Source organism: Daldinia childiae (genome assembly GCF_008694065.1).
Source record: "Daldinia childiae strain JS-1345 chromosome Unknown Scaffold2, whole genome shotgun sequence".
Classification (NCBI taxonomy): Eukaryota; Fungi; Ascomycota; class Sordariomycetes; order Xylariales; family Hypoxylaceae; genus Daldinia; species Daldinia childiae.
In genome coordinates this window covers 7047113-7067664 of record NW_022984643.1, presented here as the reverse complement: position 1 = coordinate 7067664, position 20552 = coordinate 7047113, and the positions used below count along the sequence as shown (strand labels likewise).

At 44.8% G+C, this 20552-nt stretch overlaps 8 protein-coding genes across 8 annotated transcripts; 4 read left to right on the top strand and 4 right to left on the bottom strand.

The window, feature by feature from the left end:
* Window positions 1-530: 530 nt before the first annotated feature.
* Window positions 531-2180, top strand: GL218_02730 (putative proline-specific permease put4; the record flags this gene model as incomplete). The annotated part of the gene is made up of 1 exon (XM_033579264.1): window positions 531-2180. The coding sequence occupies one exon, from the start codon at window positions 531-533 to the stop codon at window positions 2178-2180; it is 1650 nt and encodes a 549-aa protein (XP_033438547.1).
* Window positions 2181-2393: 213 nt separating this feature from the next.
* On the bottom strand, window positions 2394-3708 carry GL218_02729 (Transforming growth factor-beta-induced protein ig-h3; the record flags this gene model as incomplete). Its single annotated transcript, XM_033579263.1, has 4 exons — window positions 2394-2658; window positions 2720-3147; window positions 3201-3544; window positions 3597-3708. The coding sequence occupies 4 exons, from the start codon at window positions 3706-3708 to the stop codon at window positions 2394-2396; spliced, it is 1149 nt and encodes a 382-aa protein (XP_033439505.1).
* A 3266-nt stretch (window positions 3709-6974) lies between these two features.
* GL218_02728 (uncharacterized protein) lies at window positions 6975-8341 on the bottom strand (the record flags this gene model as incomplete). The annotated part of the gene is made up of 3 exons (XM_033579262.1): window positions 6975-7400; window positions 7486-7513; window positions 7578-8341. 3 exons carry the CDS (start codon window positions 8339-8341, stop codon window positions 6975-6977), a joined length of 1218 nt encoding a protein of 405 aa, XP_033439506.1.
* Window positions 8342-8929: 588 nt separating this feature from the next.
* On the bottom strand, window positions 8930-10098 carry GL218_02727 (putative gas1-like protein; the record flags this gene model as incomplete). The annotated part of the gene is made up of 3 exons (XM_033579261.1): window positions 8930-9495; window positions 9558-9914; window positions 9981-10098. 3 exons carry the CDS (start codon window positions 10096-10098, stop codon window positions 8930-8932), a joined length of 1041 nt encoding a protein of 346 aa, XP_033439494.1.
* Window positions 10099-12264: 2166 nt separating this feature from the next.
* On the top strand, window positions 12265-12936 carry GL218_02726 (putative glycosyl hydrolase protein; the record flags this gene model as incomplete). The annotated part of the gene is made up of 1 exon (XM_033579260.1): window positions 12265-12936. One exon carries the CDS (start codon window positions 12265-12267, stop codon window positions 12934-12936), a length of 672 nt encoding a protein of 223 aa, XP_033439495.1.
* A 587-nt stretch (window positions 12937-13523) lies between these two features.
* GL218_02725 (putative alpha-galactosidase C) lies at window positions 13524-15896 on the top strand (the record flags this gene model as incomplete). The annotated part of the gene is made up of 3 exons (XM_033579259.1): window positions 13524-13605; window positions 13678-14287; window positions 14342-15896. 3 exons carry the CDS (start codon window positions 13524-13526, stop codon window positions 15894-15896), a joined length of 2247 nt encoding a protein of 748 aa, XP_033439496.1.
* A 228-nt stretch (window positions 15897-16124) lies between these two features.
* GL218_02724 (Amidase) lies at window positions 16125-17958 on the bottom strand (the record flags this gene model as incomplete). Its single annotated transcript, XM_033579258.1, has 5 exons — window positions 16125-16294; window positions 16355-16511; window positions 16569-17401; window positions 17466-17655; window positions 17704-17958. 5 exons carry the CDS (start codon window positions 17956-17958, stop codon window positions 16125-16127), a joined length of 1605 nt encoding a protein of 534 aa, XP_033439497.1.
* Window positions 17959-19065: 1107 nt separating this feature from the next.
* On the top strand, window positions 19066-20261 carry GL218_02723 (Heterokaryon incompatibility protein 6, OR allele; the record flags this gene model as incomplete). The annotated part of the gene is made up of 2 exons (XM_033579257.1): window positions 19066-20100; window positions 20166-20261. The coding sequence occupies 2 exons, from the start codon at window positions 19066-19068 to the stop codon at window positions 20259-20261; spliced, it is 1131 nt and encodes a 376-aa protein (XP_033439498.1).
* Between the last annotated feature and the right edge of the window lie 291 nt (window positions 20262-20552).

The following is a 20552-nucleotide window of genomic DNA, read 5'->3' as shown; positions in this document are numbered from 1 at the left end:
CTCTCCAAAACTGCCTCAGGTAACCCTATCATAGAACCATAAGCTTTATTAGCGTATGGACTTAATTTATTAGTATATTTATATTGTTTAAGCAATCATCTAGTTTCCCCAGATTTCTTTCAATGCTCCATGTAAGACGGGGGCGCTTAGCCTTGGAGGGTGAGGTGGTTCGGTTACGTCCCGGCGGTAACGTCTAGATAACCAGAAGCAGTGCAAGCAGTGTTATCACAGGACATAATAGTTCTCCCTGACGTGCGACGATATCCTGGCAACGTGGGATTTAATTCTGACCACCTCCCTGATCTGGTATCAAGCTTCCCCGCGATAACACATTGACAGCGTGCGGAGTAGATAAATACCTACCTATAAGTATATGTTAAGGTAGTTATATATAAATTTCTTTGTTCTCAAGAAGGTTATCACCATAACTTACGCTCCCCTGCGGATTTCCTTCTCATCCTCGACACATGACAGCTCTAAGCAGATATAACCACATTACGAAGTACATGTCGCATACATAAGTCGTAACAATGGCGGACGTCGAAGCAGGGCAAAAGGATGAGATCAAGACGAATGTCGCTGATAATCAGGAAGATGCCATCGGCGACCTAAAAGCTGAACAGGAAACGCGCAATGTCGGCACCCTCGATCGCAAGCTTAAGTCGCGACACGTCCAGTTCATGGCCTTATCGGGCGCCATTGGTACGGGACTTTTCGTTGGAAGTGGTCAGGTTTTATCACTTGCCGGCCCTTTGTCTGCCTTTCTTGCCTACTTAATCACGGCCTTCAACGTCTACTGCGTGGTTCATAGCCTAGGCGAGATGGCAGCCTATCTCCCCTTACCAGGCGCCGTCCCCGTGTATGCTTCGCGATATGTCGACGAGGCGTTGGGATTTGTCCTCGGTTGGAATTATTGGTACCAACTCGCTATCGGCTGCCCGATCGAAGTGACGGTGTCAGTTGTCGTTGTAGACTACTGGCCAAACGACGTTCCCAAAGCTGCGCTGATCACGGTCTTCTTCTTGGCGATGGTTATTATTAACTGCTTCCCCGTGCGTATATATGGCGAGGCAGAGTTTGCATTCGGCGCTATTAAGCTCACCACGATCGTCGGGTTGATCCTCCTCATGTTTATCACTACCTTGGGCGGGACACCTAGTGGTGAGAGGATTGGGTTTAGGTACTGGAACAACCCGGGACCGATGAACGAATATCTAACGACGGGATCACTCGGGAAGTTTCTTGCCTTTTGGAAGGTATTCATACAAGCTACGTTCTCGTATGGGGGTTCCGAGATGGTGGTGATTGCTAGCGGCGAGACCGAGAACCCACGACGTAATATCCCCAAGGCAATCCGACGAGTTTTCTGGCGAATTGCCCTCTTTTATGTCCTCGCTATATTTCTAGTCACTCTATGCGTCTCTTCTCAAGATGGCCGTCTCCTAGACGCCATTAAGAGCTCGGCTCCTGGCGCTGCGGCATCACCTTTCGTCATCGCTATCGAGAACGGTGGAGTCAAAGTGTTGCCTTCCATTATCAATGCCGTTATTCTCACCTCGGCATGGTCCGCTGGCAACTCTTTCTTCTATTCGTCAACTCGAGTTCTATATGCCTCTGCATTAGACGGCAAAGCCCCTAAGTTTCTTAAGTACGAGAAATGGGGTGTCCCGTATGCTTGTGTCGGCGCAACGACAGCTCTTAGTTTGCTGTCCTACATGAACGTAAATAACCAAGGAGAAGAGGTCTTCTTCTGGTTCTCAAATATCTCTGCTGTCTCAACGCTAATTGTATGGTCGGCTATTTGTATTACTTACTTGCGTTTTTATTACGGCTTACGCTATAATGGGATCTCACGGGACTCTCTGCCTTATAAATCACCTTGGCAACCGTTTCTAGCATACTTCGCCATATTTTTCTGTCTCATTGTCGCGTTCTTCAATGGGTACGATGCTTTCTTCCCCGGAAAGTTCAGCGCGAAAACCTTCGTACCGCCTTATATTGATATTCCGATATTTCTCTGCCTGTTTTTTGGATATAAAATAATTAAACGGACTAAACTGGTTAAACTAAGCGACATGGACCTGTGGAGTGGCAAGGCAGAAGTAGACCGCTTGGAGGGCACATGGCCGGAAGTGAAGCCAAGGAACTTCCTAGAAAGAATTTGGTTCTGGATTGCATAAAACTCCAAGTACTGCAAGGTACGATTAATGGAAACAAGCAAAGCGACTGTTTTTATGACCCAGCAGCGACTGGTGCTGTTTGGTATAAGCGAATATTGAATATGCCTTTTGTATTACATTAATGGAACGGATACCCCCTCATAATTTCCTGCCCTTGTTAATTAATGTCATTTGCCATCGTATTAATTCTCAGTTAAGCACAGCCAGTATTCCTCACAAGTTTGCGATAATGGCTACGCCACCAAAGAGAGCTGCTGCGCCAACGGCACCGGTCTTCATGGGCATAGCTGCGTCTTCAGAACTAGACGACTCTGCCTCTCCGCCTGCCGATGTAGCGGCGGGGAAAGTGGTGGTAGGGGTTGTAACGCCACTGGTGAAAGGTACACCTTCGGATCCGGAACTGGCGTTGGTGAACGCAGGTGTGGCTGACGAAGCTGTCGTATCAGGGGCCGCAGACGTATTATCTGGGTTTAAAACTCTGTTTCATGAGTTAGTAAAATATTCTGACCACATTGGCTGCGATATGGAAAGAAGCATACTGGTCGATTACGTGGACGACACCATTCTCCAACAAGATATCGGGAACCGTGATCTTTGCTGAGTTAGCATATGCAGTACCATTCAGTATAGTGATGGTAATATCCTGTCCATTAGCGGCAGTGAGTGTCGTATTTTGCAGGTCTGCGCTGTAGTTAACGGAGCCGTTGACGACATGGTAGCCGGCAATGTTAGTCAATTGATCCGAAGTGAGGTTGCCAATAATGCTTCCAATTGCATTAAAGGCGTCATTGTTCGGGGCAAAGATGGTAATGTTGGGAGTGTCAACGACTGAGTCAGTTAGGTTGGCCGTGCTGATAGCACCCTCGGCAGCAGTGAGGTTTGCGTTAGACAGAGTCTCTGTCACATTCTGAGGGATAGCAAGGACCCTGTCTATTATGTGGATTGTGCCGCCAGTGAAGTTCACATTCTACGAGATCATTAGTCGAGGTTTTTCTTTCCCTATTCAGGCAGAGTACCTACAGGTGTAATGATAGTGGCATTCTCCTTCAGAGCGCTGAAGAAGGTCACGTTATTATCGTGAAGCTGGGCCTCAACAACCTGACCACCAGTTACGTTGGTGTACGTCTTGTTGGTCAGCAATGTAGGGATAAAGACCGATTCGTCCCCAAAGCTATCGTTGTGGTATGTGCCATTTAGGATATGGTAACTTAACAAAGCCTGCAAATAGTCGGAGTTGGCAAGCAGTAAAGCGGACTCGTTGTTGCTAGTTACAGCACTCAAAGCATCGTTGCTGGGAGCTAGAATGGTGACGTTTTGCAACCTATTTAGAGACTCGGAAAATTGGGAGTTGGATGCAAGAAGAGCTATCTGATATGAGCCATGAATTCAAGTACTAGGGGGTGTTTATCATCATACCATTCAGAGACGATAGAGACGAATTTTGAGAGCCTAGAGCGTCACTCAAGCTTGGTGTCTGAGCAGCGGCAAGAGAGGCCAGCGCCAAGGGAAGAGCTATCATATATTGCATGGTAACTGACTGTCGGCGAGAAAGATGAGAAAGCTATACTGAATATCATACGTAGCCGGCGTCGTGAATATTTCTCAATGGTTAGTTGCCTACTTTCTACATATTGAAAGAGGAGAGATGTTCGGGTATATCCTCCTCCCTTTAAAGAAGCTCTCTCCGCAACCATTGACGGCGACGATCGCGGGGTCGTTAACCAAGACAAAGACCCGATGAAGTCATGATGTCGAGAATCAGGGCCAAGACGACGGCATGGTCTAATTGCGTACCTGAAGCCAATCAAAGACGACACATATCATAGGTCTAGTTTCTGGCACGGCGTTGATGACGAGGCAAAAGCTAACGTAGGCCACTAATCGTGCTTGTTTAAGCCGTCCTATCCGAGTTGTCAGCCACAACTTCGACACTGCTAAGACAAAAGAATACATTTTTCTTACGTACCATACTATAGAGAATACAAATAACCTCCCTAGATGTTACCTTTTGAATTTAAAATATGTCGTTTTCATACTGTTCTCATAAATCCTACACATTTGTTGAAATTAACCTGTATGAAGCTGTACTCTAGTACTTACAGAAGAGTCGATTTCTTGATCGCGAAGTTTATGTCGTCAAGTGAGGATCAGATTAGCTGATCGATAAACGATACCTTAGCTTTGAAACCAGAGATGTGGTGTAGTTAGGTAGCTGTTAGTTCGTTCTCCGCATTTCGGGGATCTGATGGCCATTGACGTGATCTGTTCAAGGAAGATCAAAGTGGCTTGGTACATGGTATATTGTCCCAAACTTGGCGTATTGATCGACATTCCAGCAGCGATCACTTAGGTACCTAGCTGAGGCTGAGTTTCTTAGGTACCTGCCTACATGTCTACCTAAACTTGGATCGTTTCTACGAGACCATTAGATAATAGAAAATAACTAGTTGAACAACACTTGAATTGTACGGAAGATGGACCGTGCGCAGTTTCGACAGTACGATAGTAATCCCGTCTTCCTTGACATAATATTCCAAGCGTCATAGACTCATAATCTATATCTCGTGGTCTAATAAGCGCGATTTGCACATTAGTAAATAAGCCAGCCAGTCTTGTAGGTTAATAAAGAGGACTTAAACAAGAAACGCGTCGTTAAAATATAGGACAATGACACCAAGGAAGCACGTGGCGGATTTTCTACATTACATTCTGAAAGAAATCATGTAAAATCATGTAGTCTCATACCTACCTCCTATTATCAAAGATTGCGTGCAGAAGTAGCGGATAAATTATGTCCATATGATATACTAGGTATCGTAAGAGCAGAAGGAAGTGAATCAGATGTAAAATATTATTATCCTTTATTAAATGTATTATTCAAGAGTGTACTTGTTAACCGCTCTATATGTAATATCTCGAAAGCTAAAATATACGGCATTAATAATTCCCCTAATATTTACTCAAATACAACAAGACCCTTCTCACTGAGTGATTCGTCACTGAATGCTGCAGTCACTGAGTCTTGTCGATCCTGCTCCCGGAAATCCAACCACGCCGAAATCATGAGTACGATAGAGAAAAGGGAGATTAAGAGGCCAAGCCAGCAGGAAACTACTCGCCGCTCACACAGAAATTCATCTGGATGTGAGTAAGAATTAATGCGACTATTATGGCCCCATTTCGACAAGCTGGTTTCGTTTTGCTTGGTAGGATCATTCGAATTCCCAGTACCGATACTGGCACATTTTTTGTTAAGCACCCCGGTGGCTGTTAACGCATATATAAATGCAATCAAGGCGAAGACAGCATTCAAAGAGAGTATCGCCATCAATGTGTATCTAAGCCACATCTTTGTCTATGTTCCCGTTTGATTAGCACTGCTACGTAGATTCCTTAGGCTATTTGGGTAGATTCTTACACGTTTCGATGTATTCCTCAGGAAAAATGGAAGAAGGGCTTCTATTAATATAGATACTATTAAGCTGAACGCCGAGCTTAATAGTAATAGACTCTTAGTGAGAGTATATGGTCCTTTGAATTTAGACAGCAACCATAGTTTACTGTTCTCTATCCACACGGTGACATGTCTGCTGGGAAGTACCAACCAAACTAGAATGATGATAGTTGAGAATAGAAATAAGATCATTAAATATCCTAATAAAGACCCCTTTCGTTTCCTTGTTGGAGTATATAATAGTAGTGTGGTCGACATCGTTGATTTGATTAGTATTAGCTAAAGGCGTCTAAACATAATTATCTGTTAGATATTGCTGAAGGTGTCTAGGTGTATTGTTTAAGATACAGATGAATCACAGGCAACAACACATTGTCTTCTAAAGTTCTTTTAAAGCTTCCATATCTAATGAAGATCATACTATTTTTTAGGAATTACCTTCAGCTCTGTGTATTAGTAAAACTCTATTCGCAGGGAGGATCGTGACCCTGGTGCGTTGAATGCTTGGCAGACATAGTAGGCTATTACATGTCCGATCAGCTAGGCGGAATAGCCGTTCTAGATCCAAATAGTAGAGTCAGGAGGTAGAATTTAACTATAGGGTGGCCTACATGTCATCGGGTAGATAAATCCTTGTTAAATATGCACGGAAGGTGGTATGATACTGTTTTGAGGTATATCATTCATCAGTTTACCGAAATTCAGTCTTCCTAACATCGCTACGCTCATCAAAAATATTGTTTGCGCGCTAAGAGGGAAGGTTTCTTATTGGATTCTCGTGTTTCTGTCTTATTTATAGCTATCTAGATAGGTAATCTACCAATGCCTACAGTTTATGGTATGCATAGGTGGGCACTTGACAACATGAAGGGGTCGATATTGGATCGTTCCTATAATCTAAAGTTGTAACTAGGAGATGAGGAACTCAAGTTTCTATAGGCTGGGTATATTGGAAGCTTACAAGAAGTAAAAGTGGAATAAAGGTTTCTGACAAATTCAACTTTTCATTACACTTCGAATGAGTTGTCTGGTTCAAGTTTGATTACTTCAACTTGTCGGACGTTCCAGTTTTGAGATAGCGCTACATCACGATTGACTTAAATTATCTTAAGAGTGTAAGACCTATAGTTATATTATGTTATTAAACTAGAAAACTCTCATAAATATTAATATGTATAGGTAGGTAGGTAGCATATTTCCATAACCAACTTAGAGTTCCTCACAGAACAACGGAGTTATTTCTATACTTCTTGTTCCACCTCATAATAAGTAGCAATGATACTTACTGGCTTCTATATTTTGCTTAATAATACCCAGTGTGACATATTGTTAACCTAGGGTCAATGCTGTAAGTATTTGGCACCGTGTCGCTGCCCAAGTGAAATCGCCATAGCCTCCTCCGGGCTGCCCCCAATAATTCCTGTTGCTACCATCCCCTTTACAAAAGGCGTCAAAGTGAACGCGAAAGCGGTAAATGTCCACACATATCCAATAGCAAGCTCGAACCAGAGAAGATCCTGCTTTCGTTTAGGATTTATGGTATTTCTCCAAACCCATTGAACAAAATCCTCGAGAGTAATAACTATGGGTTGTATCATGAAGAAAGCAAATTCTCCTTTATCCCCACGTGTTATCACATACTGCTGCCACCAGTGAATGAAAAAGCTGATGTAGAATGCTAAATAAAGTTGAATATAGCGAGAAGGGATAGAGCCTTTCTTAAAACCAAGGAGTCGTGCGAGTCTGATACCAGGTTGCTGCACAGTCTATAGGGAAACCGACATTAGTTATTTAATCTGGGTTATGTAGGTAGGTATATATAACGTAATTGTTGATTGTCTAGGTACTCACCCTACGTAAGAGTTGATGATACGCAACACTATATGACCTTGGCATTAGCATTCATCGTTGTTAGTTTCACGCATACTAGTCGATCTACCTACCTCCACGTATTCCTCACACTCGTGGCCATCGCCACCGAATTCAATATTGGTGGCCACTCCCAGGGCTCAGAGATACCCAAGAGGACGGCAATGATCGATATGACCGCGTACCCAATACCGACCGCATTCCAAGACCATATTGCGCCACACCAATTTTCAACAGCTCTAAGAAGCCAACTATTCCACGGCGATGATGATGGTGCTTTCTGGTGGATTGCCTCGCAAAACCCGATGCTGTAAAGTACTATTAACTTCACCAAAGCATGTTGGGCGAGGTCTAGCACCCTCTTGCCGACAAATTGTAAGCGTGATGCGTTTGACTCCAAATGCCCCGGTACGCTCTTGACCTGCCAATCCCATCCAATGCCACGTAGAGTCGTGGCTAGGCGGAGCGCCCACGAGAGGCGTTGCGGCCACGTCTCGGGATCGTACCGTGCGATACCCTTTTTATCTTTTCTCGATGAGGATTCATCTATTTGGCCTACCCAGCGCGGATTCGTAGAACTAAAGTCCAGGAATAATAGTAAGAAAACAATAAACCAACCGGAAAGGCCATAGTCTTGTGCTGCGTTACCGATGGTGTAGCATGGCCTCTGGAGAGCGAAGAGGATTAGCAATAAGCTGATGGTAGTTGTCCGGATTGGGCTGGGTCCTATTGCATAGCCGAATACCAGTACCACGAATGCCCCGGGCGTATATAGGATCGGTAGCGGCGAACGCTCCTCGATGGGAGGATAGAAAGGGTCTATGAAATGTTTAAGCATCTTGATCACTCTGGGGGCTCTAGTATAATTTCTAGTTAGAATGTTCAGGAGAGCAACGATCTTCAGGATTCTCATTTTTGACTAGATCGAACTTGTTCAGGGGAGCTGTCCAATCATAATGCAGTTTTGCTATATTGAGCCGTTTGATACGCCTAGGATATTATGACATTCTGTTAATACACTTTAGAACTTACTAACGTTATATTTCTGAAACCGTTACCCTTAGGTATGGCTTGAATGGTATGATATGATAGACGAGATGGACCGTATAGGAATATCTGAGCCTGAGGTACTCAATCTTAGAGTATTTGACTGTCATCCCCATTAGATCACCATAAGTTGGGTCGTCTCTCATCTCGTCTTTGAAAGTCGACTGATGTTAACGTCAAAAATAGATCAAACAAATACAACGAGCTCACCCGGGAGCTTTTAGTCTATGAATAATTGCTATTTACACAAGTGGGATTATTGTTTTCAATCAATGTACATCATTCATTGTTCGTCCTTAAGTTCCATGATACACCGAAACCACGTACTGAACTGAGCAGAGTAGGTTACATTATCTTCTGCTGCCTAAAACATACTCGTCTATGCTGATCTGCGACGGCGCATCATTGAGCGTCGCTGGTTGTTGTTGGCCCTGTTGCGACCACCTCTTCCTCCGCGGTTGTTGGCATTACCGTTAGCATTGCCATTGGCGTTTCCATTGGCATTGCCATTAGCATTACCGTTGGCGTTACCGTTGGTGTTGCCATTGGCGTTGCCGTTCTGGTTGTTACCGTTACCATTCCGGTTGTTACCATTACCATTGGCATTGCCGTTGTTATTGTTGTTACCAGTGTTACCAGCGTTGCCGTTATTAGCTTGGTCCTGTGCAAGTCCGTCGGTCGCCGGGTCCGCTGCTTGGATCCCGTCTACAATAGCTGTGCCGATCTCTGCATCAGACTTTCCAGATTCCGCGAGCGCCTTCACAGCCGCTGGAAGATCGGCGATGTTCTGCTGGATCTGAGTGGTGATACCCTCCAACGATTGGAATGCTTCAATGTTCTGCGGCGTGTTTTCAGCGGGAGTAGTGTCGGTTTGCTGTACTGCGACACATCCGCCGAATTCGTTCGCATTACGGCATCGTATAGTGCAAACGTCACCAGTTGATGCTAAGAGAACGGATTCATTAATCATACCATTCGAGATCACTTTAGATTTGGTATAAACTTACATCCGATGCATGCCAAGTCGTCGGGCATCGTCACTTGGAGAGTAATTTCTCCATTTTTGTTGGCCTTGCTTTCGGTTGTGGTAACATTGATTTGGCCCGTGGCTCCAGCCGTGTTGCCCGTCAGGTCCATATCGCAAGTATACGGACCAGCACCGGTCTCGTTAACTTCGCGAACTGTGATATTCACCTTGCTGCCCTTGGTCACCTTGGTGACTTGGTTTGCTGCCAGAGCATCCTCGGTAGTAGCGCCCACATCGATATTGCCGGCTTGTAAAGTTCTCCCGCACTGGTTCACGACATTTGTCACGATCTCGGTTTGCGATATGAAGTTGGCGTCGCTGTTGTCATCGGGATTAACTTGAATGCGTATTAGTGAATGTGCATTGGGAATACTAGGAGAATAGACACGGCTATTAAACATACCTTGTAGGCCGAAACTCGCCGGCGATCCTTTTGCTCCTTGCGCTTTGATGATAACACCTTGGCTGTGAGCCACTGCCAGAATGGCCGAAGTAGTAATGATCTGTCTAAGGGAAAACATGGTGTTCACAGAACTAGAAGACGAAGAATAATAATAATATAATGAATGATAAACGGAACGCTGTACGAAAACAATTAACTACCCAAAGAATCGAAGCAGACCGGCTGATCACACAAAAATGACGAAGATGAACGGGAGATGAACGGGAAAATCGTAGATCAGAACAGAGAAACTCATCCTTTCCAGAGGCGTCTCATCTTATACGGATATATACCTAGTAGCACATCATCTAACAGTATCTAACAGGAGGTCGTTCCACTGCCGTTGCGTGTGGGTGGGGGGTCTCGCCCCTGGTCCTGACCCCTTGCTCGACCCCTTGAAACGTCCCGTAGTCGAGTCGAGTTACCTTGAAGGCTCTCCCCATCGCACTAAAACGACGGCTTCTAATGGACTTCTAATGAGATGCTTTGTTTTTCGGAGTTTGAGGAAACCGAAATACAAAACCCCTTGAGTCTCTGTAAGCTTCAACCATGTGTTGAGTCTTCCTTGAGTCTTCCTTGAGTCCTAATTCGCTATATTTCGTCTCATTTGGTGGAGAAACAAACTGCGGCCAACTTCTCTCCACATATTCGGAGATAATAATCATGTTTAATGAGAACAATAACTATTTGGGCAGTAGAACCCGGAACGCTTCAAACAGTATGACGCGGTCGATTAGTGTAACTTATTTAGTGCATTATCATAAAATTTGCCTTTTCCTTCTTTCTTTTCGTTGTTGTTACTATGTATTAACTAACATCATCTATCCCTCGTACTTTAGTCGCCTACGACTGTCTCATCTTGGTCATAGACACATCTATGCACGTACACTACGAGCAACCGAATAAATCAGCTTTCAAGAATTGGCATGACCCTTTTACCAAGTTGCTACAAGTTGTTGCAACTTTCCAATAACCTGACCCTGTGTCTGTGTATGAGAATTATGCATCTTTACAAGGCAGGGCGCGTGTTTCCCATATTTCTCGTTTCCCATCCCTGGCTGTATATTTGATGGGTACCGGGACCCTATTATCTAACCTTTTCGCACTGCGACTTTGGCGAAATACCCTTCGTCAACGCAAAGATGTGTCCCATGATGTTAACCTCGTTAGAATGGCCGGCCTGTATCATATAATCAAATTGTTCAATAACCGGCCTATCATATTCACCACCTATCCGGTATCTAGTGTCTTCGTTATTTTCCTCTGCATCTACGGCTCGGCCGTACATCGCCTCGCTAACTTGTTGGATGAATATGTCCTTCGTGATGCCCTCCCCTGAATCCTTCGGCGCTCGAATCTCAATGACTTCGCAGGCTGTTTCCACGATATCACAAGGGCAACAGTAATGACTCGAGATAGGCCATTCTGATACCCGCACTTCAATGTAAGTTCGTGGAGGCGAGAACAGCTCTTTGGGTATATTTTTATTAGCTTCGGCTTGATCTCGTATCTGCTGCCAGATAGCTCTTTGGCGCTCGTTGTGCAGCTCACGAGAATGGCAATCGTTATATGGTCTAGTACGTTTAATCGCAGCTGCGGGCGCGGCAGTAAGATTTTGAACCAAGTTATTAAGCCGCGAAAACTGAAAATTATGATTGCCGTATCTGTAACCTTCGTGATTGGACTGTTGTGGATCTAGCATCTCGGGGTCATTTTCTTCGTTGTAGGAAGAATCGTCCAGTTTAACCACATCAGGTTCAGATAACACAGCAGATGCAGAAGTTGGTTTGCCTTGTCCTGCCATGATGAAATGTATCGTACCTTGGACGCTTGACCAGAAGTCGTTTCAACATATGGTCGAGTCCATGGGCTTTATAAGTACTCCTCGAGAATATTAAGCAAATAAACGCTGTGTAATGAATGACTCATGCGGCCAAATCGTGGCTCAAGTTAATAACACCCAGAGAAGATCACCTGGATATATGTATACCTTACCTACCTAACCTTAGGTACCTATATTTATATTTCCTATTTCGGTTTCATCGGACGGTATTCTCTCGTTAAAGATATGCGATACCAACCCGCCAGGGAATATTACGTCTTAGGTTAGCTTGCTTGCTAGGATAACATTACTTTAAGTGCAAGCCCCTATGTACACGAGCCTACCCGGCGTGATTTCTTTTTATTTCAATGTCCTTTATTTTCATATTTTCAGCATTTGAAGTAGTCGGGTTTATACCTTTTCATGGCGTCTAACCAACCTGCCGTGTTCCTCTTTAGTAAGACGGCAGGCTATCGACATGAATCAATTCCTGCAGGCATTGAGGGCATCCGACGTCTTGGCGTCACATCCAATGCGTTCACTGTAGACTCTTCGGAAGATGCATCTCTCATCAATGCCCGAAACCTATCTCGGTACGCAGCCGTCATATTCTTACAGACCAGCGGCGACTTTCTCAACGACGAACAATTAGCTGGATTGCAGAGTTACGTGAGATCCGGGGGAGGGTTTGTAGGGATTCACTGTGCCGCAGCTGGGATGACGAGAGAACCGTGGTACGGAGAACTCATCGGTGCCGTCTTTACTGATCATCCGGAGCCGCAGCCCGGCGTCCTAACTGTTGAAAAGAAAGACCACGTTATCGTCTCCGACCTACCAAAGAAGTGGGAGTGGTTTGATGAATGGTACAACTTCGATGCGAACCCCCGCGCAAAGGTTACCGTTCTGCTATCTATCAACGAAGAGACTTATAGAGGGGGAAAATTAGGCCAAGACCATCCGCTAGCATGGTGTCGAGAGTTCGACGGTGGGCGTACTTTTTACACATCACTGGGTCACTTCGAGGACGCGTATTCGGATCAGAACTTCATGGGCCATTTACTAAATGGTATTATATGGGCAGCGTATAAGCCTTAGTCTTACTTAGGTAGATCTATATTCTATATTATCCACCTCTTCCCCGCATGTCCCCTTTTTATAATCGTGGAGATGGTGACCGAGGTAGGATAGCTATGCGGAGTAGCTAGGAAAAGCTAGGAAAAGCTAAGGCCGCATCAATATTATTACAACACCAAGCTCCGCACGAAGTGCCTCTTAGTCTCTTGGTCTCTTTACCTCCACATCCCTTACGACGGATTTTCAAGATTTAAAGTGGACGTTCTTTATACTAATAATTAGTCGTACACGCGATAACTATTATTTATGACATTGTACCTTACGTTAGGAGGTACTTAACCTAATTCTTAAGAGCTCACTTCTCGATTCAGTAGCGAGTTGCTCTCGATGTCAGATGTACCGGCGCCGAGCTGAATAGACCTGACAAGGATGGGAATCTTGGGCTGCAGATGACGTATCTACCGGCACGGAATCTCGGAGTTGAAATGGATTGAATCCTCCCGAAGGATCGAAAGAGAAAGAATAAATATGTGCCTAGCTAAGCGGATTAAAACCGATGCGTTTGTTTGTTTGATCCCCCTACTTCTTTAACAAAGGAGCCAAACAATATGAGAATTCAAACCCCCTTAGCCACGACCGTGGTAGGGTTTCTATTCCCCTTGCTGGCACTATGTCAAGATAACCAGAATTGTAAGAGATGGTTTATTATTACCTATATTTCAATGGAATAATTGAAATAGCTTCTAACTAATTACCTCTTAGGGATTTCCGTGGGTGATGACGGTCATTCGTTTTCTCTATCTTCCTCCAATATCTCCTATCAATTCCATGTTGATCCGTTGACGTTGGATTTGATTCATGATCATTGGGGCGCCTATGCTGCCGAGACGGTTCCCGATTTTAACGGTGTGGTATCCGGATGGGGCACTCCATACACGTATAGTCGGCGCGAGTTTCCTGATCTCGGTCGTGGCGATTTCCGAGTGCCAGCAATCCATATTCAACACTCCGACGGGAACACCGTATCGGCATTTTCGTATACGGGGTATGATATTAGCCCAGGAAAACCGGCTCTCCCTGGCTTACCGGCCACTTATGGCAGCGAAGGAGACGTATCGACACTCACTATACACTTATATGACAACTATTCCGATATATCTGCGGACCTGTACTACTCTATCTTTCCTAGGTATAACGCTGTTACCCGCAGCTTTAAGATTACGAATAATGGAAGCCAGGATATAACGGTACTTCGAGCTAGTAGTTGGAGCATAGATATGCCGAATGAGGAATTAGAGATGATTGATCTCTATGGTGACTGGGCAGCAGAGGCTCGCATTAATAGACGTTCGGTTACGTATGGAGAACAAGGGTAAGCTGGACTTGTCTTTTCTCAACAATCTGAATTAACTAACGATTCTGCCAGTTTCCGCTCATCTGCAGGGTACTCGTCTCACTTCCATAACCCATTTCTTGCTCTGGCTTCTCCGAGCACTACCGAATCTTCTGGTCCGGTAACCGGTTATTCTTTGGTTTATACAGGCTCGTTTTCTGCCGACGTCGAACGCTGGTCGACTGGCTGGGTCAGAGTTCTCCTTGGTTTGAACCCGCTGCATCTCTCGTGGCCTATTGCACCAGGAGAGGTATTTAATTCCCCCGAGGTAGTTTCTGTCTACTCAGAACAAGGCCTGGGAGGGATGTCCAGATCTTTCCATTCGCTTTATAGAAACCATCTATCTCGCTCGAACTACACATTCGAGACTCGTCCACCACTGCTAAACTCTTGGGAGGGTCTTGGTTTCGATTTTAATCAGTCATCAATGGTTAGATTAGCCCAAGATGCTGCTGACCTTGGCTGTAGTCTGTTTGTTAACGACGATGGGTGGTTCGGTACTGATTATCCTCGAAATAATGATAGTCTCGGCTTGGGTGATTGGATTCCTGACCCAGCCAAATTCCCTGATGGTCTTGGGCCCTATGTCGACCAAGTGGATAATATAACCATTCAGGGCACCTCGGAACATGTGGAGTTTGGACTATGGGTTGAGCCGGAAATGGTCAGTCCCGATTCTGATCTGTATAAGCAACATCCTGAATGGTGCATGCATGCGGGAAATCACAACCGTACACTTCAAAGAAACCAACTTGTTCTAAACCTTGGCCTTCAAGAGGTTCAAGATTATATCATTACGGTAATCGAAAGGCTACTCGATTCTGCTCCTATCAAGTATATCAAATGGGATAATAACCGTGGTATTCACGAGATGCAATCTCCTTCTGCAGACCACGCTTATATATTGGGATTATATCGGGTTATTGACAATCTCACGACTGCACACCCAGAGATCTTGTGGGAAGGATGTGCGTCAGGCGGAGCCAGGTTTGATGCCGGTTTACTTCACTACTGGCCACAGAGCTGGACGAGCGATGATACAGATGGTTTAGAACGTCTTTACATCCAATTTGGTACATCTTATCCTTATCCACCCTCAGCAATGGGCTGTCACGTCAGCGCTGTCCCGAATCATCAAACCGGCCGTATCACTCCTCTAGCCTTTCGATCAGCTGTGGCCTCGATGTGCGGGTCGTTCGGCTTCGAGCTAGATCCTTCCACGCTTACCCAAGAGGAACGCGATACGATTCCCAAATTGATATCGACACAGCAGAAAATTAACCCTATCGTAATTAACGGCGACTTCTACCGCTTAGCACTCCCGGATCAGTCCAACTGGCCCGCAGCTATGTTCGTCTCTCCTGAGCATGACTCCGCTGTCCTATTTGCTTTTCAGATCCGATCAGCCCTGAAACCATTACCACCGCCGCTGAAGCTACAGGGCTTAGACCCAAATGCAAAATACACGGTGAGCAATGGGACCTGGGAGCAGAATTGGTCTGGCTCAACATTGATGAATACCGGACTGAGCTTGATCTGGCCAACCTCTGACTACGAAAGTATGATTTTGACTTTTGATAGACAGTGAGTTATTTGCAGTACGCCTCGCTGTAATTGCCTGACTTCAATGTCTAGAAAGTCTCGAACTATGTGTAGTTTACTTATTGTTTAAACACTTATAGAGCCTAAATAGAGTTGTTAATCTAACAATAAATATGAAGAGACGATACCCTTGCCTTAGACATTTTTATTCTCGGTGCTTAAACTATAGTCACGTCTAAGAAGGAGGAATTTAGCTAGGGCTGACCCGTTGGTCTTATAGAACCTTCCAGTCAAATTCCTTCTCCCATGCGGCTGCTACCTTCAGACAATCAACATCCGCATATTTGCGACCTACTATTTGAATAGCCGTAGGGAGCTTTATAGTCGGGTCTTCCCGAGCAGGCACGAAACCAACGGGCAACGAAATAGCAGGATGACCCGAATCTTCTCAGTGATATATCCGTTAGCAAGCTTTATCTAAAGTAGAACAGGAATTTCACATACTATTAAAAGGGCAAGTGTTGGCTATTAATCCTGTTGTCCGAGCCAAATAGTTCCGCGGACCTTCGTTTGATTCGGGGTCTGGTAAACGCGGTGGTGGGTAAGGCAGAGTTGGCATAACTAAAACATCAAACATCTCAAGCGCTTTATCGTAGGCATCCTATGTAAGGGTAATCAGTCTATATATACCAATAATACTTGAAGCAATAAATCTTACGCTAGTGGCTTTCAGGAGATTCATAGCCTTCCCCTGTACCTTCGCGCCATATTTCTCTTGGATCCATAGATACCCAACATACATATTGGATGCTCCGGGTCCTAGGGCGTCAAACTGAGGTTGGGTCAGCTTCGATCCTACCAATTCAGCGCGGTCCGTTAAGTATAGTTGCTTCCTCCCATCCATGTCGCCAAGGAGTGACTGTCGACCCCCTGGTAAAGGTAAGGCACATGCCCAAAGTAAAGGGGCTTCTTTATGTAACGGCACCGAAACCGAAGCGACTTCCGCCCCAAGTGACTTGAACTTCTCAATCGCCGACTTGACGGATGTCACGACGGCAGTATCTTGTCCAGGGACTTCGAATCCCTCGCTTAGCACGCCGATTTTGAAACCTTCGAGCATCTTTGCTGGCTCTTTGCCAAGTGTCACGTCTACAGGAGCCACAAACTTCAGTCTATCTCCTTCGAGGCCGAATGGTGGTTGGCGATCATCCCATCCATCTGGTCCCGCAATCGCCTCAAGGAATAAAGCGCAATCTCTCACATTCTTGGCCATCGGACCTACGTGATCAACAGTTGCATCTAAGCTCAGGATACCAGTATAGGGTACTAAGCCCCAAGTAGGCTTGAGGCCAACAATACCGCAAGATGAAGCAGGGATCCGAATACTTCCACCTTGGTCGCAACCAAAGGCGAGATCAACGGATCCGGTCGCGACGAGTCGTCCCGATCCGCTACTCGATCCGCCAGCACTATACCCCTTTGCGAATGGGTTATGGACCTGTCCTGTCACGGCTGTTCCAGACATTCCTTCGAGACACGAGTTTTCACATGCTATATCGTATTAACCTCACGCAAACTTTACAAATGGGAACTTGGTTAAGTCAAAGAATCATACCGGCTTTACCGACGATGGTAGCCCCAGCGTCTAGAACTCTCGTCACGACTGTCGCATCAATATTAGGAGTCCAATCCACCATAGACGTTCCGTTCGTACACCGAACTCCCGCGAATGCCATGTTATCCTTAAGCGCTATAGTGCGGCCCTTGAGCAGGTCGCTCGTAGGGTTTATACATTTCGAAGTAACCTATTGTTCCTATTAGAATCTTTAAACGGCTAATTCAGTAGACTCTACCTTAGTTGCCCATGCGCCTAACTCATTGTCATCGGGGATATGAATATCCGTACGCGGGTATTTGCTGAGGTCAGGGTAGGGCAATATACTCTTATCATCTGGGAGAGACGCGATGATATCTTCCAACGAAGATACAAATCCACTATAGTCTTCTAAGAGAGTAGTAGGAAGCTCTATCCCGGCTTTTGCAAGAATCGGTTCTAATTCGTCTTTAACGACTCCTTTAATAGGTGTTCTTAACTGAGGGGATGACATTTTGGCCTTGCGAATGTGGACTTAAAAAGCTTTCATCTGGAGAGGTTACGAGTATAGTGTTTCTTACTGAATACTAAGAGAGATATGAATATTAATAACCTCTTGACATGACCTTATCTCTTGGCTTTAATATCTACCAGGTGAGTCAGGCGGGGTACGGAGTGCATATTGGGGAAGTTGCGTTTTAATCTTTCACCTATGAAGATCAAGTAAATCGGAGACGGATAAGCATTGATGTCGCCAGCATAGTATTATAATGCGAGCTGCGGCGTGATGTGTTTATATGCATGTAAGAAGGTCAATTTAGGGGTTCACTGATAGGCACTTGAATAAGCCCCTCAGGAGGTATATGCCTCTTCTTCCCCTAATTTTTATATACAAACTAAATGAAGAAGCCCCTGATTCTGGTTACTAGGTAAGGTCAATTATAGAAAGGTAGTCCGGGAATTACTAACAAGTATTATAGGTAAAGAAGGATTATCTTAGGTACTTATATAGGTTGCAAACAGTACTATATCAAACAAGAGCCTATAATAGGTGTCTTACATCTATTACCTATTAAAGCTTCAATGTTTTTATATAATTGGAACTTCCTAAAGGTGCTGTGGGTGAGCTCTCACTACCATCATTAAACCGTACTATAGGTACAATACCAAGCCAACTTAAAACTTCAATTCTAGCTATTAAGTAAAAAAGTCCTAGGTACTTGATCCATAGCAAAAGATAAAATCTCATCTATCACACAAAAGGGATTATAATACCAGCTCTGATGAACTTATTAGGATTTAATGAAGTACTTACATCCACTCTAAAACATTACTTCAAGAAGCTCATAAATGTCACAAATTCTACCTACAGTATACTTGTCGTTCCCTATGGACGGTAAAAGCCGAATTTACGCCGCGAAAAAGAGGCTGTGAAGTCTCTTCTTATTTGGTGCTGCGAGTAAGAGTGAGGGGTTGTTGGAAGAATGACACCCTCTAAGCAATAGGCATTCACGTAGGCTGTCCGGCTGTGCAGCAGGGGGTTTAAAAAGATTCAAACAACCACCCTGTCACAAGAATAGTGTTATCCATTATCATCAAACTATTCTCTATATATTTCGGTATGGCAATGGAAAAATCAATAGACACTAATAGTTATGAAGTACTCCCTCCAGATGGCTCTCAAATCCGCCTAGTAACAATACATCAAGGAGAGGAAAGCGAAGATATTGAATGCACTCTTGAGAATTTTCCCTTTATTGAAAATATAGACAGTCATGAATACGAAGCTCTCTCATATGTATGGGGCGACGCTACCAGCACAGCTTTTATCACACTTAACAAGAAACCGTTCCAAGTCACAAGAAACCTTGAGGCTGCCCTGCGTGCATTACGACTTCGAGACAGAAAGAGGCTTATTTGGGTAGATGCGTTATGTATCAACCAAGCTAATGTTCAAGAGCGAAACCAAGAGGTCGGTCGAATGGGTAAAATCTATAGCCAGGCCGGACATATCATTGTGTGGCTAGGTCCAGATACCTTTATTCGAGGCCAATGTGTCTCTAACGACACGATCGACCTATTGAACTTACTGGCTGATACAAATCCCCAAGATCCCGAAGCTGCAGCCACGATAATGGTTAAAATGGGTAATTCACTATACGGAATAGAATTACTGCATAAGTTTTTCTTCCAGCCATGGTTCAATCGCGTTTGGATAATTCAAGAAATTGTGCTGGCAAAGGCTGCGACGGTAGTTTACGGAGACCGGTTGATAGATTGGAAGCGAGTTCTAGAAGCCGTAGATGCTCTGCGTAGACTTCAGCTTGGCCAGCACACTCATATTTGGCGGTTGAGCGGCGCATCGAGAGCGGATAGTATACAGAGATGTTGGATGCGGATTCGCACTCCCAGGTCTCAGGACAGACCTCGCCAATCAATTCACCTCGAGCTAGCTGATTTACTCTGGCAAACTCGCTTCTTTGAAAAGACTGAACCCAGGGACAGGTTGTATGGAGTCCTTGGGATGTTGAAAGGCGATGCGCAAAATGAAAAATTGCTTGAAGTCGACTATACAAAACCAGTTGCGGACATGTTTAGGGACTTGAGTATTTTCCTGTTTAAGGGAGGTTTGCTATCCCATGCTCTCTGTTCTGTCGTATGTCCTATGGAGGGCTTACCATCATGGGCATCGACATGGACTTCCGCATTGGAGGGTGATAGAGCTTCGAAGCTTTCGCCCGGCATTATGACTTATATGCAAATACACGAGCTAAATGGGATGCAACCACCACCAAACCCACCGCGCTTCTCGGTTGATCTACGTCAAGTCACTATCAAAGGACATGTCTTTACACCGAGTATCCAGCACAGAGGCAAAAACTTCAAATCAGGTACATCTCAAATCGCAAACCTCGACGATTCGATAAGAGTCTGTCACACACGACTTATTGAATGGGAAGACGAGATGGAGCGCCAAAGTTGCGCACGTAAGAAATTCACAACGAAAACTGAGCGGCGTGATGCATGGAAGTGCGCACTCTTCCATGAACTACCAGGGGATAAAACCGAGATGAGCGAAAACTACGATATGCTAACTAATCGTAACAG